The sequence below is a fragment of the Armigeres subalbatus genome, chromosome 2 (assembly GCF_024139115.2).
Source record: "Armigeres subalbatus isolate Guangzhou_Male chromosome 2, GZ_Asu_2, whole genome shotgun sequence".
Taxonomy (NCBI): domain Eukaryota; kingdom Metazoa; phylum Arthropoda; class Insecta; order Diptera; family Culicidae; genus Armigeres; species Armigeres subalbatus.
The window spans coordinates 16,515,126-16,534,178 of record NC_085140.1 but is presented as its reverse complement, the minus strand read 5'-3'; the positions used below and the strand labels follow the sequence as shown (position 1 = coordinate 16,534,178).

The following is a 19,053-nucleotide window of genomic DNA, read 5'->3' as shown; positions in this document are numbered from 1 at the left end:
TAAGCAGTAGGTCAGCGATACTTTAACTGATATGACAGTGCTCCCACCGCGCCAAGTTTCATATCCGTCTAGGTCACAGGCGTTTCACATTTTCCCAGGCAAGTATGATCAATTTATTGTTTCGACAAAAGGCTTGCCGCGTTCCAACTCTTCTCAGAATTATGATGTTGTACAACCGAATGAATCCTATATAATGCAAGATGCTGGACCAAACCTGTTGAGTCAGTCGAGCTAGACGAGTTCAGTGGAGTTGCGACTCTGCAACAGGCGGAGCAGTATTTTAAATGATCCTATAACGCCCCAAGAAGCAATGTCGACTCCTGATGCTGAAAAATGGAAGGTAGCCATGCAGGAGGAGTATGATGCGTTGATCAGCAACGATACCTGGGTCCTGGCGGAACTCCCAAAAGGCAGGAATGCAATACCACGCAATACGATGTAAATGGGTATTCAGGACCAAGCACGATTCGAGTGGCAATGTGGACCGATATAAAACTAGATTGGTGATTGAAGGTTTTTCGCAGCAGAAGGGGAAACATTATGGGGAAACATACTCCCCTGTCGTTCGTCATAGTTCACTGCGATATCTTTTTGCGTTGGCGGTGCAATATAACATGCGGATTCAGCAAATGAATGCGGGAGACCTAAAAGAGGAAATCTACATGGAGCAGCTCCCGTTATTCGAAAATGATCAAAATCGCTATAAGGTTTGCCGTTTGAAGAAGGCGTTATATGGGCTCAAGCAGTCAAGTCGTGTATGGAATAAAAAATTAGATTCAAAAATCAAAAAAATTGGCCTCATCCAAGCTAATTATGATCCCTGTTTATACTACTACTTCGATGGTGAATGGATGATTTTTGTAGCAGTCTACGTCGACGACGTGATGATTTTTTCAAATAACGACAAATGGATCTAGCGTGTGAAGATGTTTTTGAACGAGAATATTCGAATGAAAGATTCAGGTAAAGCTAGAAACTGCTTAAGGAATACGAATCAGCTGGACGAATGATACTATTGAATTGGATCAAGAAGCTTATGTTGAAGCCATGTTAGTCAAGTTCTATATGGCTAACTGCAAAGCAGCAAAGACACCGATTAATGAAAAACTCAACAAAGAAATGTCACCAACTACATCAGCGGAGATAAATCAAATGGCCAACATTCCTTATCAAGAACGAACCAATTGGCAGTCTAATGTATCTGGCACAATGTACTCGACTCGACATAATCTTTGCTGTAAACCACCTCAGCCGTTACAATTCAAATCCAGGAATGAAACATTGGACTGCTGTCAAACATCTGTTTCGTTATCTCCGTGGTACTTCAAAAATGAAGCTTGTTTATAGCAAGAAAGGCAACGAAGAAATCATGGGATACAGTGATGCGGACTGGGCAGCTGATCTAGACGAAAGAAAGTCAACAAGCGGATACGTTTTCATGCTGCAAGGTGGAGCGATTTCCTGGTGCTGCAAACGGCAACCAACCATCGCTCTATCTACATGTCAGATTCTAAACACTAAACTATGTGCGATTTGCTTCACTTTCAAATCATATCCGATTGAGTATCAATTTGGAATAGAATAATAGAATAGTTTATTGGGTTAGGCATTTTTTTTACTATACGGTTTTTAATATGATGAACATTTTCATTGGCACCCGAATAAGCGCATGGATCCTTCTCCCTGATGATGTGAGTAAAAGGGAAAGAAGTAAATAAGGTACAACTGAACAACAAAGGCCGTGTACTAATTAGGCAAGGGATTTTTTATCTTCCTCTTCCCCTATAAAACGATTTGTTTCATACAAAATTGTGTGGAGAGTAAGGAAATGTTGGACTTTTTCTTGTATGGCCTTACATAATTAGTACATGACCGAAAACAAATAACTCAACAGCGTATTCTTCTATTGTAATGTATGGAAAACATGAAATAACGAATGGTATTCACTACGCTCCATTGACAGTAAAAAATATCGCATAAATAAATAAGTTAAAATCTATGAGCTCCGAATTTAATCAACAAATAAGGATCGGACCAAATGAGTGATAACAAAACAAATATTCGTCCAAGGCTTGTCTGAAATTGATGTTCTATCTATTCCATCGTTTGATGAGGAATTTTGCTCAGTATAGGCGAATTTTTCGACAATTCTAATTGTATATGATGGACTTTTTTGTATTATTATCGTACGACTTAAATGTTTTTATAAAACTTCACTCTCAGCTGTAGTAGTTAACAGTTAAACCAACGGAAATTGAAGCACATTGTCTTCTTCTTCTTCTTATTGGCATTACATCCCCACACTGGGACAGAGCCGCCTCGCAGCTTAGTGTTCATTAAGCACTTCCACAGTTATTAACTGCGAGGTTTCTTAGCCAAGTTACCATTTTTGCAATCGTATATCATGAGGCTCACACGATGATACTTTTATGCCCAGGGAAGTCGAGACAATTTCCAATCCGAAAATTGTCTAGACCGGCACCGGGAATCGAACCCAGCCACCCTCAGCATGGTCTTGCTTTGTAGCCGCGCGTCTTACCGCACGGCTAAAGAGGGCTAAAGAGGGCACATTGTATACAGCCGCAAATAAAATGTTTCGAAGCTATTGGTAATGCATATGTTAGCAATGTAACAATTGGAGATTTTTGGGGCTGTGTCTTCGATCTACAGAACAATAATGTTTTAAATGCTAAACTGATCACGAATTCGTTAATGATAATTATATTATAACGAATTGTTAATCAATTATACGGACAGGTCGTAATTGTTCTCTGCTCCTTTTCTATCGTGGGTCTGCATAGAAACCAGTTTAAACAAAATGAATATCTTTTTCACGGTCCGCAAATAAATACCAGTTACAACTTCGTCACTTCGTGAAGGAAGTGGCACAGAGATACTAAACACACTGTGTGTTGACAAGCGGCAACCAGATGACGGTAGTGTGCCGACGACGTCAAACACAAGCAAATCCGATGGAAACGCCGGCCGCCGGCCGATTGACCACAGCTGTGCCACGTTTTTTGTGATTATTATCAGGATTAAGAAGTTATCTATCTGTAAAATAAAGCTGAGGGCTGGTCTTACAAAACAATTCAAGCTCGTACGATAATACAAGAAAAATCCTCTTGTTCACGATATTTAGTGAGCTTTCAATGCTTTGGTATAGTCTACTTTCCAACGATAAAGATGATTGATTTGGGATAAATTGCGAATCGATATGCAAGTACATTTTGATCTATCATGGTTAATCTCGGAATCTAAACTATGGTGAAGCATGCAGAAAGTGGAGTAAGATGAAACATTGAACATGATGTCTGCTAGCGAGATGGTTATCTAAGAGTGTCTTCCGTATCCTAAACGTAGAATAACTTTTCGTAATTTTCCGCGATTTTCTGAAGTATATACGCCAGCGTTTTCTAAATTTATTGCTAATTGCACAATTTATTCTATAACACACGGCAATGCTTTCTCTATTATCCACCAACTTTTGCTGCTTAGAATCCTATGTAAGGTATGTTTATCGGTGTATATTTTGGCTAATACAACAGAGAGTCTCCAGTTGTGGTTTTGACGTTTTACCTGATATGATGGTTCGGCGAATGAATAATTTGCTGATCGTGAAGGTGAAAGTGAGAGTGATCTTCTAATAAATACACATGCAATATGATTCAACAATTTTGACTTGAGAAAAATGTACAATCCCAGAGCACATCTTCAATGTTCGTTCAGCTTGTCCTGGCTGCGAGCACCACGAAGTCTGGACGACTTTCGGTTGATGGGCTCTAGGTATGCTGCCGGTGCCCATCCTTCGAGACTATTTCCTACAAAAGAAGGGAAGGTCAAGAATGACTCATAAACCCAAACCACAAGACTTACCGATGACTTTGACAAACCACCAACCGGCACACCCGATTTTCAGTAGTTCCACCATGTCGCCTTCCTTCATGGAAACCTCCGAGTTGCCCATTGCACAATAGTCTGCCAGCGATATAAATTTATGACCCTAGAGGCGAAAAAAAATCCAAAATTTATCATTCTCTTTCAAATTGTTGCATCTTCCCCCGTCAACCCAACAAACAAATTTTACCGGCAGTACGCCATCCTCTCCATGCGTAAACTCATCCTCGCTGTTGGAGTAATCCGAGCTCCAGGCGTTCGTTTCCTGGTTGTCGTGCTCGGACGAGGAGGACGAAATGCCCGTTGCGCTCATCATGCTGTCCTCGTTCAGGTGCGCGATGCGGGTTATGACGTCCTGCTGGTGGCCCACGCCCACGGGATGGTGCTGAATGTTGGTGATACCCACCGGTGGAGGCTGGTCACAGCTAAGCGTTCGGTTGGGCGTTCCATGTATCGATGGTGGCAGGTCCCACGAGGCCGTGTGGCGGAGCGGTCTGTGGAGTATTATTTGGACAAGACAGATTCGGTTGAACGGGGTTGACTTCAGCAACAGCACTAATCTGTCGTGATTCGGAAGCAATGGGATAGCAGTTCGGGCACACTGTGATATGGTGACTAAGCGGATGGAACCGCCTTATGCTAGTTAGAGCCTGAAGCAGCATTTCGGCGATGGAGGTATGTGTGGGTGGCATCGCCACCTATTAATCAAAATGCCGATCTAAACGAATTCGATAACAACGTAATCTATCTTTAAAATTGGTAGAGCATGAGTACAATCAATGGTCGTTCAACTATGTACCTAGAAATTATTACCCTGTGTTTGAAATCGCCTTGCGCCCTCAAGGGTTAAAAAAGAAGAAATAATAGGATTGCAAAAAAAATTAGACTATGAAAGATAAACATGAAATTTAAAAGAAAATTCCAATAGAATAACAATATTACCTTTTCGGAATTTAAAAATCTACTGTGAGTCACAAAAGTATTCGTCTAGCTGTTTGTTTTCTAGAAAATGTCGAAATTAGACACTCAGTTTTTTTTTACACAGCTTTTTAGTGAGGTTTTTTTCACACGCATTTTCTAATAAACGTGGTACCCGCCTGAAAATTTTCTAAGTCTTTTTGAATGGAAAACACTGTGGGAACGATCGTTTTGCAGAATATCAAACTCCATACGATATGGGTATATTAACGGAATAGGCTCGACGAGTAGTAGCCGTTTGGCGCTATTTTGAAATTCAAGATGGCGGAGTTCCGATATGATAAAACGACCGATACCCCCGATTTTATCATGTTACAATTTTATCACGTTTTCGACCCGATTTTATAATCCCAGTCGTTCTTTTCATTTTCGTACATAATACCGCGAATGCTAGTTGGCAAATGCTGGGTAAAGCGAACCATTGGTACTTCGCGTAACTGAAGGAATAAAATAGATCCCATTTCGTGATCCTTAGTCTCTTACCCAGCAACTCCTATCCCTAACTCCTCGTGGCGCTGGCCGGGATACGAGCACCTTTAGGGAAGATCAGGTAACCAACCCCGGTGGGAGCTATGGTCGTATGCTGACAGGGAAGGGGAGATTTGTGCAAATCTGATAGAGCGTTTGTCCTCCATGTTAGGAGCGGCTCACAACAGCGTCTGTTCATCATGTTAGGGGCAACTGATTATCGTCCGAGTGCTGCATCGTGTTAGCATCGAGAAGGTAGCCCCTTCAACGCGATGTAGGTAGCGTAACCCTGGTAAGGTAGCCTACCGAAGATTCTACAGTTACCAAGAAAGGCAAAAGCAGAGCAAACGGATTGATTCAACGGCAACAGACCCGGGAACGAATAAAGGACAACGATTGGAAAGTCGGTGATGGGGATGCGCAGATCGGAAGAGAAAGTTTCTTTCGCCATGTCATTGGTACGGAAAGCCTTCATTCCGCTACCAACGATAATGGTCTACGACTTGTAACCTTTGCTGTTGCTAGAGGGATGGCAATAAGCAGTACCTACTTCGCACGTATTATGGCAAATTATGCTTGAACATGGTTTTCCGGCGAAACTGATACGGCTGATTCGTATAACGTTGAACGGATCGAAATCAAGTGTAAGGGTTGCGGATGAAATATCGACGTCATTTGTTACCTTAGATGGATTAAAGCAGGGTGATGCACTCCCGAATCTACTGTTGAATATAGCGCTTGAGGGAGCGTTTCGGAGAGCTGGTGTGCAAAGAAGCGGTACCATTATCACAAAATCGCATATGCTCCTGGGATTTGCGGACGATATCGATATTATCGGGATTGATCGCCGTGCCATGGAAGAGGCTTTTGTGCCTTTTAAGAGGGAGACAGCGAGGATTGGACTCACGATCAATACCAGCAAAACGAAGTACATGGTCGCTGGCAATCAACGTGGGTTCATTAGCGGTGGTGGTAGCGAAATGATGCTGGATGGTGAAAAATTTGAAGTGGTGGAAAAATTTGTGTATCTTGGAACATTAGTGACGAGCGATAATAATGTTACCCGCGAGGTGAAAAGGCGTATTGCAGCTGCAAATAGGGCTTATTACGGACTTCGTAACCAGCTTAAGTCCCGTAGTCTGCAAACGAAAACAAAACTCGTGCTGTATACTACTCTGATTCTTCCGGTGGCTTTATACGGCCATGAAACATGGGCGTTAAATGAGGCTGATCGGAGAGCTTTCAGAGTGTTTGAGCGTAAGGTGCTGCGGACAATACTCGGCGGTAAACAGGAGAACGGTATCTGGCGGCGCCGCATGAATCACGAATTGTACCAGGTGTATAAAGGGCTGGATATTATTAAGCTTATTCAACATGGCAGACTACGGTGGGCTGGTCACGTTGTTCGTATGCCGGAAAAACGTCAAGCGAAGATAATATTTAGTAGAGAACCCGGAAGAGGCCGCAGGCTTCGTGGAAGGCCGCGTACACGATGGCTTTTTGCAGTTGAAGAGGACCTGAGGGCGCTCAATGTTCAGGGCGACTGGAAGCGATTGGCCCAGGATCGAGTCCAGTGGAGGAGGATACTCCATTCGGCGTAGGTTCATCGAAGAGCTGTAGCCCATCATGTATCAAGTAAGTACTTCGCACATAAGAATATCCGCAAACACACCTGGCAACATCCGAGTGGAGACTTGCTCACAAATAGACCACGTGCTGGTCTACGGCGACATTTCTCGGATGTTATAGATGTAAGGTCCTTCAGAGGACCGAACTCGGATCACTGCCTTGTAGTTGCAAAAATTCGGGGGCGACTCTCCAGCGTCACGAATTCACGAAACAACAGAACGATGCGTTTCAATATCAAACGTTTCTGAGTTGAAAGAGTTGCTGAACAGTACCACCAGAAGCTGGACGAGCGGCATCTCCTACCGGATTTGGCGACGTCAACAGATTGTGGGAAAATATCCACGAAGCTGTGACTACAACAGCGCAGGAAGTGTACTGCACAACGACGCGAACGAAATAGTTGATTAGATGAGGAGTGCCAGCGAATGACGGGCGAGAAAAATGTTGCTAAGAGTCGAATGCTGGTGGCTCGTACCCGTTCCAACAGAGAGTGGTACAAGGGCAGAAGAGAAACGAATCCACCGCAGAAAAAAGGCATCACAAAGAGAGTGTGATAGCTGAAGCGCAGGAGAACATGGATAGAAACGATATGCGGAGGTTTTACGCAACTGTCAATGGCGCGCGGCATAAGACTGCGCCAGTGCCCACCATGTGCAATGATCGAGAGGGGGATTTGCTAACAGACAAGACTATGGTGGCAGCCAGGTGGAAGAAGCACTTCGAAGATTTGTTGAACGGTGGAAATGAAGGTGTATTAAGGAGCAGGAGCACGGTCAAGCTGTGGAACCACCAACGCTGGACGATGTAAAGAAGGCTCTAAACGAGCTAAAAAACAGTAAAGCTGCTGGGAAGGACGAGATCCCGGTCGAGCTTCTTGATTTTTGATTGTTCATTGATTTCAAAGCCAGCGTGCAGACGAAGTGTCAACCTCGTTTGTGACCTTAGACGGATTGAAGCAGGGTGATGCACTTTCGAATTTATTGTTCAACATTGTACTCGAGGGCGCTATTAGGAGATCTGGCGTGCAGAGGAACGGCACTATCATCACACGGTCGCATATGCTCCTGGGCTTTGCGGACGACATCGACCTCATTGGAATCGATCGCAGAGCAGTAGTGGAGGCTTTTGTCCAACTGAAGAGGGAGACGGTGAGGATAGGCTTAACCATTAACTCTACCAAGACAAAGTACATGGTGGCAGGTAGAGATAGAGGAAGACCTAGTGGTGTTGGTGCTGAGGTAGTGCTTGATGGGGATGTGTTTGCAGTTGTTGAAGAATTTGTTTACCTTGGAACGCTTGTGACATGTGACAATGACGTTTCCCGTGAAGTGAAAAGACGTATTGCTGCTACGAATAGGACCTTTTACGGATTACGTAACCAGCTTAGGCCCCGCAGCCTGCAGACGGAAACGAAATTTGCTCTATACAAAACTCTGATTCTACCAGTGGCCCTTTATGGACATGAATCATGGACGTTAAAAGAGGCCGATCGGAGAGCTTTTTGTGTTTTCAAGCGAAAAGTGCTGCGTACAATACTCGGAGGGAAACTTGAAAATTGTGTGTGGCATGCATGCGACATATCAAACTGCATGATTGAGGTTCGGTTTAATTTTTTACATACGTTTTGCAAGAAATTTTGTTCGAGCCTCCATGTCTGTTCTCTGTGGTACAAAGTACACAAACCTTTGAGCTTGTTTGAGGGTGTCAAACGCAAAGGCGCGTGAGTGAAAAAATCTTATCTTTGAGAAAAATGGGGCAAAATGTTTCAATAACTGTAAAAGTGCTAAATGAACACTAAGCAGCGAGGCGGCAATGTCCCAGTGGTCAATGTAATGCCAATAAGAAGATGAAGAAGAAGGTTATGCAATCGCAGTATGCGACCCTTGCATCAACTCCGACTTTATCGTTTTTACTTACTTGTGATTCAGTCCATACTGTTTGATTTTCTCTCCCTTGAGCTCTTCCAGTTGGTTCAGCAGCACCCGTTTGATCTCCGCCACCCACTTGTTCTTGATTTCCACCGTGTTGGCCTGTATCGTGTGGACCTCCTGTCGGCCTTGAAGCCACACTTCGAACCTCCGTGGGTCGCCCCGCACCGATTCCGTTAGGCCGATCTGGGACATCTGAAAGCACGAGCAAAGGCCAACGATTAGTCGGGACATGTTCTGCCGCGTTGCCCTTCAGTGGGTGGGGTGCCAAACCTGTAGCCAGTGTTTGAACTGGTAGGTACTCTTGTTGTGGCCGGTTTTCGAACCCTGTTTACAGAATAGCATCGCTTTTTGATAGAGGAAAATGTGCCGATGTTGAGTTTTCAGTCGCAATCGGAGGTCTTTTTTGCTTTCGGTCCACACTTGGAACGAATCCTGTAGCAGCAGTTCACCTTGCTGAGAGAGGTCGGCCTACGGAGGCGTGAAAGAGAAATTTTCGTTTTGCTTTCGGAACTTACCTGTCGTTTTTTTGTCTTGACAGTAATTAACTCAGTTTGGATCAAGGAGAAAGGACAAACTTCACTGTTACTCCTTATTCCAAAATTCAATTACCAGAGCGAGAGCATGATGATAACTGCGTTATGGTAATGAGGTACATATTTATGATGGTCACCGATAAGTGGCTGATGAAAGCCAAGTCTGGCCATGATCGGTTAATTGACAATAACATGAATCTTTTAATGCTTAGCTTGGGGTAACGGACAGAGGGCGAGGAAACAAGCGAAAGCCGATGGCCTGTCGTGGACATGAACGCTGAAACAGTGCTCTACTTACGGGGAAACCAGTTATTGCAATCTGATGCATTGAATCGTTGACGCATTTTAGCACCACCAGCATACAGTCCAATGCCTTCTGCAGCTCCCGGGAACACGTTCCGGTGTCACTAAATCTAAAGATTGTTTGTTTTGGGGAGGACATTTCGATTTTATGGTTTCAAGTAATATGAGACATTTGGGTTCACCATCACCAGACAGAGGAAAGACAGGAAGAGAAAAAGATGCATAAACGATACAAGAAGAAATGTGTGCAAATATTAGCAAATTTTGAAACCGTTTTCTCTGGGGAGTTGATCGATAAAAATCTACGCTTGATAGGCAGAGCGAAGCAACAGTCTGAAAGAAATACGAAAACATTACTTTAACAGATCCTTCAAGAGAAGTTGATACTTGGTGATCCTTTGTACTGGTTTGAGCAAATAGGCGGCGAGCGGTAGCTTGTGCCCCAGCTTCTTTTGGCACTCTTGCAGGAATAGATGCGTGTCCACCAGAGTTTCGCGAAGCCGTTCCGAGCGCGGAATGTTCTGACAGTAGTACGAATACAACCGGAAGAAAGTGTCCCGCTGCAAGAAAGGAGAAAATTGATTGTTAACAGTAACGTGATAGATCAACACTTAATATAAGACAAGTCAGCACTAATCAATTTAATTCTCCTGCTAGACTAGAATGCGCCTCAATATGCTTACGCAGAAATTATAGACATTCAAATATATGTATGATGTCCGACAATCAAACAGCTTTAAATGTACTGAAATCGGCAACATGCACATCTTAAACTGTTTGGGAGCAGGGTTGCCACATTTAAATCTGTATTTTTTCTTCAGGAAATCTTCATATCTGTATCTCAAGTCAAAAAATCTGTATTTATCTAAACTCAATCAAAATGGTTTTAAAACAAACTTTGTTTTGAAAAAAATGTAAATTTGATAATTTTTGAATGAAATCTGTCGGGAGTCCGTCTTTAACTATTTTGGCCATGTACGCAACAACTTTAGTGGACCAACCACATTGATCAGTCACACTAAACCCACTAAACAGAAATTTGTGCACTAAACAAAACTGCTGATTAATTGTTTCTGAATATGTAAAAAAATGCTAGATCTGATTCTCTTTTATTATTGTTTGAGATTTTTCAAATTCATTATTAGTATTCAAATATAGTCTAAACATTTTTCGGAGTATAATCTGGTTTCAAAATCGTTGATTTGCATAAACTGTTCATTAAAAGTAAAACCTGCCAGAGCCAACATGTTCTGTCTTTTCAAATTAAGATTTTGCTGATTTGAGAATGGCCTTCAGATCAGTTTGGCGAAAAATATAATTTTATAATCCTCCAATCTTATTGAAAACAGGTATTTACTAATAGCAAATTAATTATATAATTTTTATTATAATTTTCACTACTGTACTCTTCAAGAAATCTTTAAAATCTGTAATTTTTCTAAAAATCTGTGTATCTGTATATACAGATTCTTGGTCACCCATCAACCCCGAAAATCTGTAAAATACAGAATAATCTGTATATGTGGCAACCCTGCGCAGAGTCCGCGTACGGTCGATTCTTCTTCCGGTTTTTGCCTTTGCCGCGAAACAACTCACTTGACGGTTCCTTTCACTCAAATCCGACCTTGCGTGGAAGAAGCCAAAAATAAGTAAAATGCGAAAAAACCCGGTGAGTACTTTGCCTTTACTCCCGTGTTGAATTTTCACCCACTATGAAGTTTCACCAACTCAAATTTATGTTATTTTCACTCACTCGAGACTATGGTTAAAACAACTCAAATTTGGCTTCTTCCACGGAACAGCACACGTTGGGTCGATGCAGCTCTCTTTGTTTATAATAACATTCATGAGAGGGAGTGAGAAAACTACCTAATATTGAGTTAAAAATTTGAACTTCGTACTCAAAGTTGAGTTCTTTAAACTTTTTTTTAGGTTCTTTATTTTTTCTGTGTAGGACTACTCCAAAAGCCAACTTTTAATAGAATGCCCGGAGACCCATAGTGTTTTATACCGCAGTTCGGCGAATCGTGTGTATGTGTGTATGTGTACAAATTTTGTAGACTCACTTTTTGGAACTTAGCATTACCCGATTTACTCGCAACAAGTTGCATTCGACGGGGAATGCGGTCCCATTGTTTGCTATTGAAAATTGGCCCGATCGGACATTGCATTTCGGAATTATTGATAAATCATTGTTTTTTTCCCAAGGGTCCCCAAGGGGAAAAGAATTTTTTTTTTTCAGGAATGGTGACAATGCATAGTAATTAATGCAAAAACATGCAAAATGATAGAAAATATGCGATCTATTCCCCTAAAGTGCTTTTTTGACCTTTCTTGTGTGATTTTTTTAGTACATGCACGAGAAAGGCATCATCGCCGCTAGGTGGATTAATCTGGGTTTTTTCCTTAAAACCAGGTTTTTTACCGGAACTGAAGTACTAGAATGAAAGTGTGCAATCATTTGAATAGTTTTCGTCGTTTATCACAGGGTGGCCACTGAACCGGGAAAACCGGGAGAACCGGGAATTAACCGGGAATCAGATAGAACCGGGAAATAACCGGGAATTTGATTGACGCTGATTTTTTTTAGTTTTGTTTCGACAGACTATAAAGAAAAGCTATGTATAATTAACTAAACTTCTAGTCTGTTTTTTTTAAACAACCTGTCTGATAATTGTTTACATTTTATTTTAATTCTAGGATTCATGAAATGCCGTTTGAATATGTTTTTTGCCTTTCTCGTACAACAAAGTTGTACCGAAAGGCTATCATTTCACTCCGAAAACGAACTTTATATAGAAGCCTCTGAGACCCATAGTAATATACACCAATCGACTCAGCTGGACGAGCTGAGCACATGTCTGTCTGTCCGTGTGTATGTATGTGTGTATGTGTGTGTGTATGTGTGTGCACAGAAGCTATAAAAAACATTAGACAACTTTTCGTATAGTAATCCTTAACCGATTTTCTCGCAACAAGTTTTATTCGACAGGGGACAAAGCCTTGTTGATCACTATTGAATTTTATAACGATCGGTCATTGCGTTTCAAAGTTATGAAGAAAATGGTACATCGGACCATATAAACCCCATATAAGGTTGGTGTCTTAACTAAATGCGAGAAAGGCACCACTAACGCTAGGTGGATTAATCTGGGTTTTCAAATAAGATTGTTATAGTTTTTTTTATTGAATGTATATTGTTATAAGGAACTAAACGACCCGGCAGACGTTGTTCTGCATAGTAGGCGAAAATGCGCATATTGGAATGCCCATGCAAAATTTCCATACGAATCCTAATTTTAGTTTTTCATTTTTAGTTTCTTCACCTCCGCTTAACTTTTAAGCGGTGCTCACCCATACGTTTAAACTGGGTTTAAGCACTAAGCGGAGGTGAAGAAATCGACCCTTAGAGATCTTGATTCTTTAGTTACAAGAATAATGTTTACAGAAATTCATCAATCTTTTAAAAAGAATTTTTTTTCCGGAAAACTCCGATAATTTTTCGGGTATTTTCCGATTTGAATACATATGTGCATTAAGCGGAAGATTTTGCCCTCAGTATTGAGAGTCATCGAAGTAAAAAGCGGTTACCTTCAATACACAATACACATCAAAATCCTCCACATAATGTTCAATTTCACATCAGAGATTTTCAGAACATTTTAAATAAATAAAAACTAATCTCAAGTGTCAGAATTGAATTTTTCAGTTTAAAGATTGAAGAAATCATAACCGATAACCTTTCATTTCTAAGATCCATTCACGCTGCTTTCATGTATCCCAGCTTTCTTCTTGAAATACAAATACATTAGCTCTTAAATCTGCTTAGTGATATATGTTTCTTAGTTAAAACTTCTAAATTATTTCTATTCAAGAAAACACACTTACCATCAATAAATCTGATTGATAATTTTAGAATATTATATCAGGATTACAGAATTTCCAAAATATCAAAAATCATGTTAAAGCTTAGATTTAGATATCAAACTGGAATTTTAGAAGTACGTATATCTAAATTTAGGTTTTTTTAGGACACATGGTCTGCCGCGATTCGCATAAGAGTCCCATGTCGATTTTTGACGATTTTGATTTTCTTTCAGAAATAAGCTTAAAATGAACTCATCTATAAGAAAAACTGTTAGAATAATAGTCTTTGTTCTAGAAATTTGAAAATTAAAACCCACTTGTGTTGTCCCATCTTGCTATTTATTCGCATAACAGTCACATTCCAGATATTGAAACCCTTTCGCACAAAACATCAATGTAATTAAGGTCCATTTAACAGTCCCATAGCATATACAGATAAAGAATATTATGCCAAATTTTCAGAAAGGTTGCTGGTTTTATCGATTTATTAGATTTTTTTCAATTTCTCCATGTAAAACGAGTTTGAAAAATTCAACGGCATATTTCTCAAGTTGAAGAAAACTGACATGGGACGCTTATGCGAATAGGGGCAGTGGTTGTCTGTGAAACCATTTGCAATACTCCATTTCTTATGAAATGATTTCCCTAAAAATATCAAGCATTTAAAAATCCGCTTTGATAATCTCCGAAAATCTGACAAAAATATTCCTTAAGCTGCCTCGTTCTGAATAATGGTTCCGATTTTAGGTAACGTTTAAAACATTCTAAATCAATCCTATCTCGAGTTCCTGAAGCATGTTATTTTTTTTAAACTTGATAATAAAATAAGCTAGTTCATAACAACGGCATTCAAATTCCTTGAACTCACATGGAATAGAGGTGCTTTATGATATGAATAAATCTCATGTTTAACTATCTATTTTTTTCGGTAGTTGTTATTATTTTTCTATAGAACGCTTAAATATTTTCCCAAGAAAAATATTTTACTTGAGAAATCTTTAATATGTTAATCACAATTTAGATCAAATTTATATAATGAGCTCGTTTATTTTTGGAATAAAAATTCACAGTGAAAAATATAGGATAACAATGCCTCTATCACTTACCAGAGCTTTCGTCTCAATTAATATGTTGCTAATGTGATTGAAAATAAAGAATGAATGCATAAATGAGCTTTGATTCACTTCTAACAGTGACTGCTAGAATGGTTAAGTGGGTCAAGTTGAATGTACCTAATAGATATAGACCGAAACGATAAAGCAGGAACGAGCGGTGGCCTCATAACTGACAAACCTGTTACTGAAAAAGCGCCACAGAGGAATTTGCTTAACAGGCGCTTTATTAACACATTACCATATTGTTTTCTTTGATTCATTTAGGATGTTTTGTAATACAATTCCATAGATTTTGATGGTGAATGTAAGTCACGTGATCAGAAAACAATCGAAAAAATGTCGCGTAAAAGCATGGTTGTTCCTCGAGCATTTCTTTTCTCGATACATTTCTGCCGGGAAAGTTCCAACATTTGAACCGGGAAAACCGGGAAAAACCGGGAATTTCAAAATGGAAACTGAGTGGCCACCCTGAATTTATCGCAAAAATAGACTTTTTTTTCGCAAAACTCATCGGCGTCTATCGTCACGCAGGCGAAGTCATCATCGCCCAAAGCCGACAGTCCCACCACCATCATCACTGATCGTGCGCCTCCACCAACACAGGCGCTGTTGTCCCGACACCCGCAGCTGTAGCCTCGATCGCCTTCGTTCGGTGTGTGCTGCAACAAGTCCCAGCCGGTGACATAGTAGTATGAAGGCTAAGCTAAGTATATTTTTGATCTCTCTCTTTCTCGTTGTAATTCCTTTTTCCCCTCTTTTGATAATTTGAACCACGTCTGTTTTTGATAAACCGTTTTCCCTGTGTGTTTGTTAATTAGTTTTGTGTTATTTTTCCCCTGTGATAAATGTTTAATTGTGTGTACCTCGCTGCTGCGAGACATTTGAAGTCTGGAGTTCCAAACAGTGCACTTAAGGCAGCGATCATAGCGAACCCGAACATGTTCAGGCTAGCTATGCAGAGATGCCTGGATGAGTGTTGTTTCCCTGAGAGATGGAAAAGGCAGAAGTTGGTACTGCTGCCGAAGGCCGGGAAGCCTCCGGGTGACCCATCGGCGTACAGACCAATTTGCCTGATCGACACGACGGGTAAACTGCTCGAGAGGATCATCCTCAACAGGCTCACCCCGTATGCAGAGGGTACGGATGGCCTGTCGAGTAACCAGTTTGGTTTTCGGAAGGGTAAGTCCACGGTGGACGCTATCAATTCAGTCCTCAAGACTGCAGAGGTAGCGATCCAACGGAAAAGGCGAGGAATTCGATACTGTGCGTTGGTGACACTGGACGTGAAGAACGCATTCAACAGCGCAAGCTGGGATGCCATCGCGCTCTCGTTACACCGGCTTAGCCTGCCGGTGGGACTGTACCGGATCTTGGAATGCTACTTCCAGAACCGTGTGCTGCTATACGAGACCGATGCCGGTCAGAAAAGTGTTCCTATTACCGCAGGAGTCCCGCAAGGGTCAATCCTGGGTCCGGTACTATGGAACCTGATGTATGACGGGGTTCTGAAGCTAAAGTTCCCTCCTGGTGTGAAGATCGTCGGCTTTGCTGACGATGTAACCCTAGAGGTCTACGGGGAGTCAATCCCGAAGTAGAGCTAACCGCAGAACACGCGATCAGCACTGTGGCGGACTGGATGAGTGCGAGAGGCCTTGAGCTCGCTCAACATAAGACGGAGGTGGTTATCGTCAGCAACCGTAAGTCGGCACAACATGCAGTTGTACACGTGGGAGACGTCGCGATCACTTCAAAGCGGAGTCTGAAGATTCTTGGGGTCATCATAGACGACAAGCTTACCTTCGGTAGCCATGTCGAATATGCGTGCAAGAAGGCTTCGACTGCTGTGGCGGCATTATCGAGGATGATGTCCAACAGCTGGTGTGCGCCAGTAGACGTAGGCTACTGGCAGGCGTTGCCGCATCTATTCTTAGGTACGGCGGCCCGTCCTGGGCAAAAGCACTGGGGGTAACCAGTTACCTGCAGAAACTGGAGAGCACCTACCGCTTGATGTGTCTCAGGGTGATATCGGCCTACCGCACGGTATCGCGCGACGCATCCTGCGTGATAGCGAGTATGATGCCAGTCGGGCTGGTCATCCGGGAGGACGAGGAGTGTTTTGACCTACGTGGCACCAGAGGAGCCCGCGAGCGTACCAGGGTGACTTCGGTTGCCAGATGGCAGCGCGAGTGGGATAACTCCTCGAAAGGTAGGTGGACCCACCGGCTGATTCCTAACATATCAAGCTGGGTGGGGAGACCCCATGGGGAGGTTCACTTCCATCTGACACAATTCCTGTCAGGCCATGGCTGTTTCCGACAGTACCACCACAGGTTTGGACACGCGGAGGTCCCCGTCTGCCCTGACTGCCCAGGTGTTGACGAAACTGCAGAGCACATACTGTTCGTATGTCCTCGTTTCGACGTCGAAAGAAGAGCAATGCTAGACGTTTGCGGCCGGGACACAACTCCGGATAATCTTATCCAAAGGATGTGTCAAGCGGTGGAGAAGTGGAACGCAGTCTCGACTGCAACCACTCAGATTGCCTGCAGCTTGCAGAGAATCTGGCGCGCCGAGCAACAATCGACAAGCATGACTAACTTATGATTGGTAAGTTAGAGCGAAAGTGCCGAACGCGAAGAAGTGTGTGAATGGTCTGCCCATGCAGAGGTAATGGCGCAGCGGGTGGCAACCGAGATCGTCACCTCGAAGCATGGCAGAAGGGTGAATGAATAGGTGTATGTATGGACTGCACACGCCGCGCTGGGAGTAGCGCAGGAATGTTGGTTCCTACGACTATACCCCGTGGCGTGGCAGAGGAGTGTGGGGGAGCATCCAAGTCAGTCTCACATGGTACGAAAGGAATGAGTTGAGTCGTGTTGAGCTAGTCTCATATGGCATGAATGAGGTGAGTCAGACTCACATGGTATGTCAGAAGTGGGAACCTAAGCGAAGAGTCCCACAAGGGATGCCAGAGGGAGTGTTAGGTCGAATGACTCGAGTAGTATGTGTCAGCGCGAACTGAATGAAAGAGGTGAGCAGTCTCACATGGTACGATAAAGGTGGGCATAGAATTAGTCCCGCACGGCATGAGAAGGGTGGGCACAAAAGTTAGTCCCGCACGGCATGAGAAGGGTGGGCACAAAAGTCAGACCCATAGGAGCGTTAATGTGTGTGCAAGCATGGAGCGTATGAGCATGAATCAAGGGTTTGGGTGGGCATACAAGTTAGACCCACATGGCATGAGAAGGGTGGGCACACAAGTTAGACCCGCACGGCATGACAGAGGTGCAACAGAGTATGTAGGGTGTGTTTGAGGGTGCGATAGAGCGAGCACCCAAGTCAGTCTCGCGTGGGACGAGTGCCTGTGTGAGCGATAATGAGCGAGTACGCTTAGTACTGCCGTCCCCCCAGAAGTAGTACTGCGAGGTAGTTCCTGGGGGAAACGATGGTGGAGCCCAAGGGAGTTTAGTCGGTATTACCGGTATGGTCGAGTCCGACACTCCAGTACACTTCCGTGTGGTAGTTTGGCAACTACAATGCACGTGTACTGGGTTAGTGTGTAAATGCATTCTCCCTTGTAAAAAAAAAAGACATTTGAAGTCTGCAATGCGCGAGAGCGATGATGGCGGAGGTACAACGTATTCCTCGTCAAATAATGCCTTGTTGGCTTCTGATACTCTGCGCCAAACTTCCGACCCAAAGGCAAGCGGTTGAATATAAGTCAGACCAGTAAAGATCTGGAAAAGCGATTCTCGTCTGTCACGACCATTGATCTGGTTGGGTCCAGTAAGCTTCGCGTCACGGTCAGTGATCGCAAACAGGCCAACGAGATTGCCACCTGTTTTTCACTTTTGAATATAAGGTGTATTTACCGTCAGCAGTGTGGGAGATCGCGGGGGTGGTGACGGAGGGAAGTATGACATGCGACTATTTGAAACAAGGTTTCGGTCTTTCAAGAACGTTTCTTTGCCTCCTGTTGCGATACTGGATTGCAAGCAAATGTATTCGGTGTCGCAGGAGGGAGAGAAGCGGAGTTATTTCCCGTCTGACTGTTTTTGTGTCACCTTTTCCGGGACCGCGTGCAAGACGCCACCGAAATGTGTTTATTGCAACGAAGGCCCTCCACATGCTCTTGAAGCTTGCCCGACGTACATACAGCGGCGAATCCACCAGAAGCGTTCTCTTCAGCAGCGTTCTCGACGTAGCTACGCCGAAATGCTGAGGAAAGCCGCTTTACCAGTTGTTTCTGACACCATCTACTCGTCTCTTCCTTTGGACGATCAAGGTAGCTCTGACTCCGAAGTTGGAAATGGGGCCTTTGTTTTCAAAGGC

The 19,053-nt window shown here is 43.0% G+C and overlaps 1 protein-coding gene across 5 annotated transcripts in view; it reads right to left on the bottom strand.

Moving 5' to 3' along the window:
• Window positions 1-1,593: 1,593 nt before the first annotated feature.
• The window catches only part of LOC134217961 (guanine nucleotide exchange factor DBS), a 502,406-nt gene continuing 484,946 nt past the window's right edge, over window positions 1,594-19,053 (bottom strand). For all 5 annotated transcript variants that reach the window (XM_062696807.1, XM_062696808.1, XM_062696809.1 and 2 more), the window contains 7 exons: window positions 10,097-10,299; window positions 9,735-9,849; window positions 9,174-9,371; window positions 8,890-9,095; window positions 4,088-4,391; window positions 3,877-4,003; window positions 1,594-3,821 (listed from right to left, as the gene is read on the bottom strand). In XM_062696807.1, coding sequence (XP_062552791.1) covers window positions 3,715-3,821; window positions 3,877-4,003; window positions 4,088-4,391; window positions 8,890-9,095; window positions 9,174-9,371; window positions 9,735-9,849; window positions 10,097-10,299 — 1,260 coding nt within the window. In that variant the 3' untranslated portion in view covers window positions 1,594-3,714. The remainder of the gene's footprint in view (window positions 3,822-3,876; window positions 4,004-4,087; window positions 4,392-8,889; window positions 9,096-9,173; window positions 9,372-9,734; window positions 9,850-10,096; window positions 10,300-19,053) is intronic.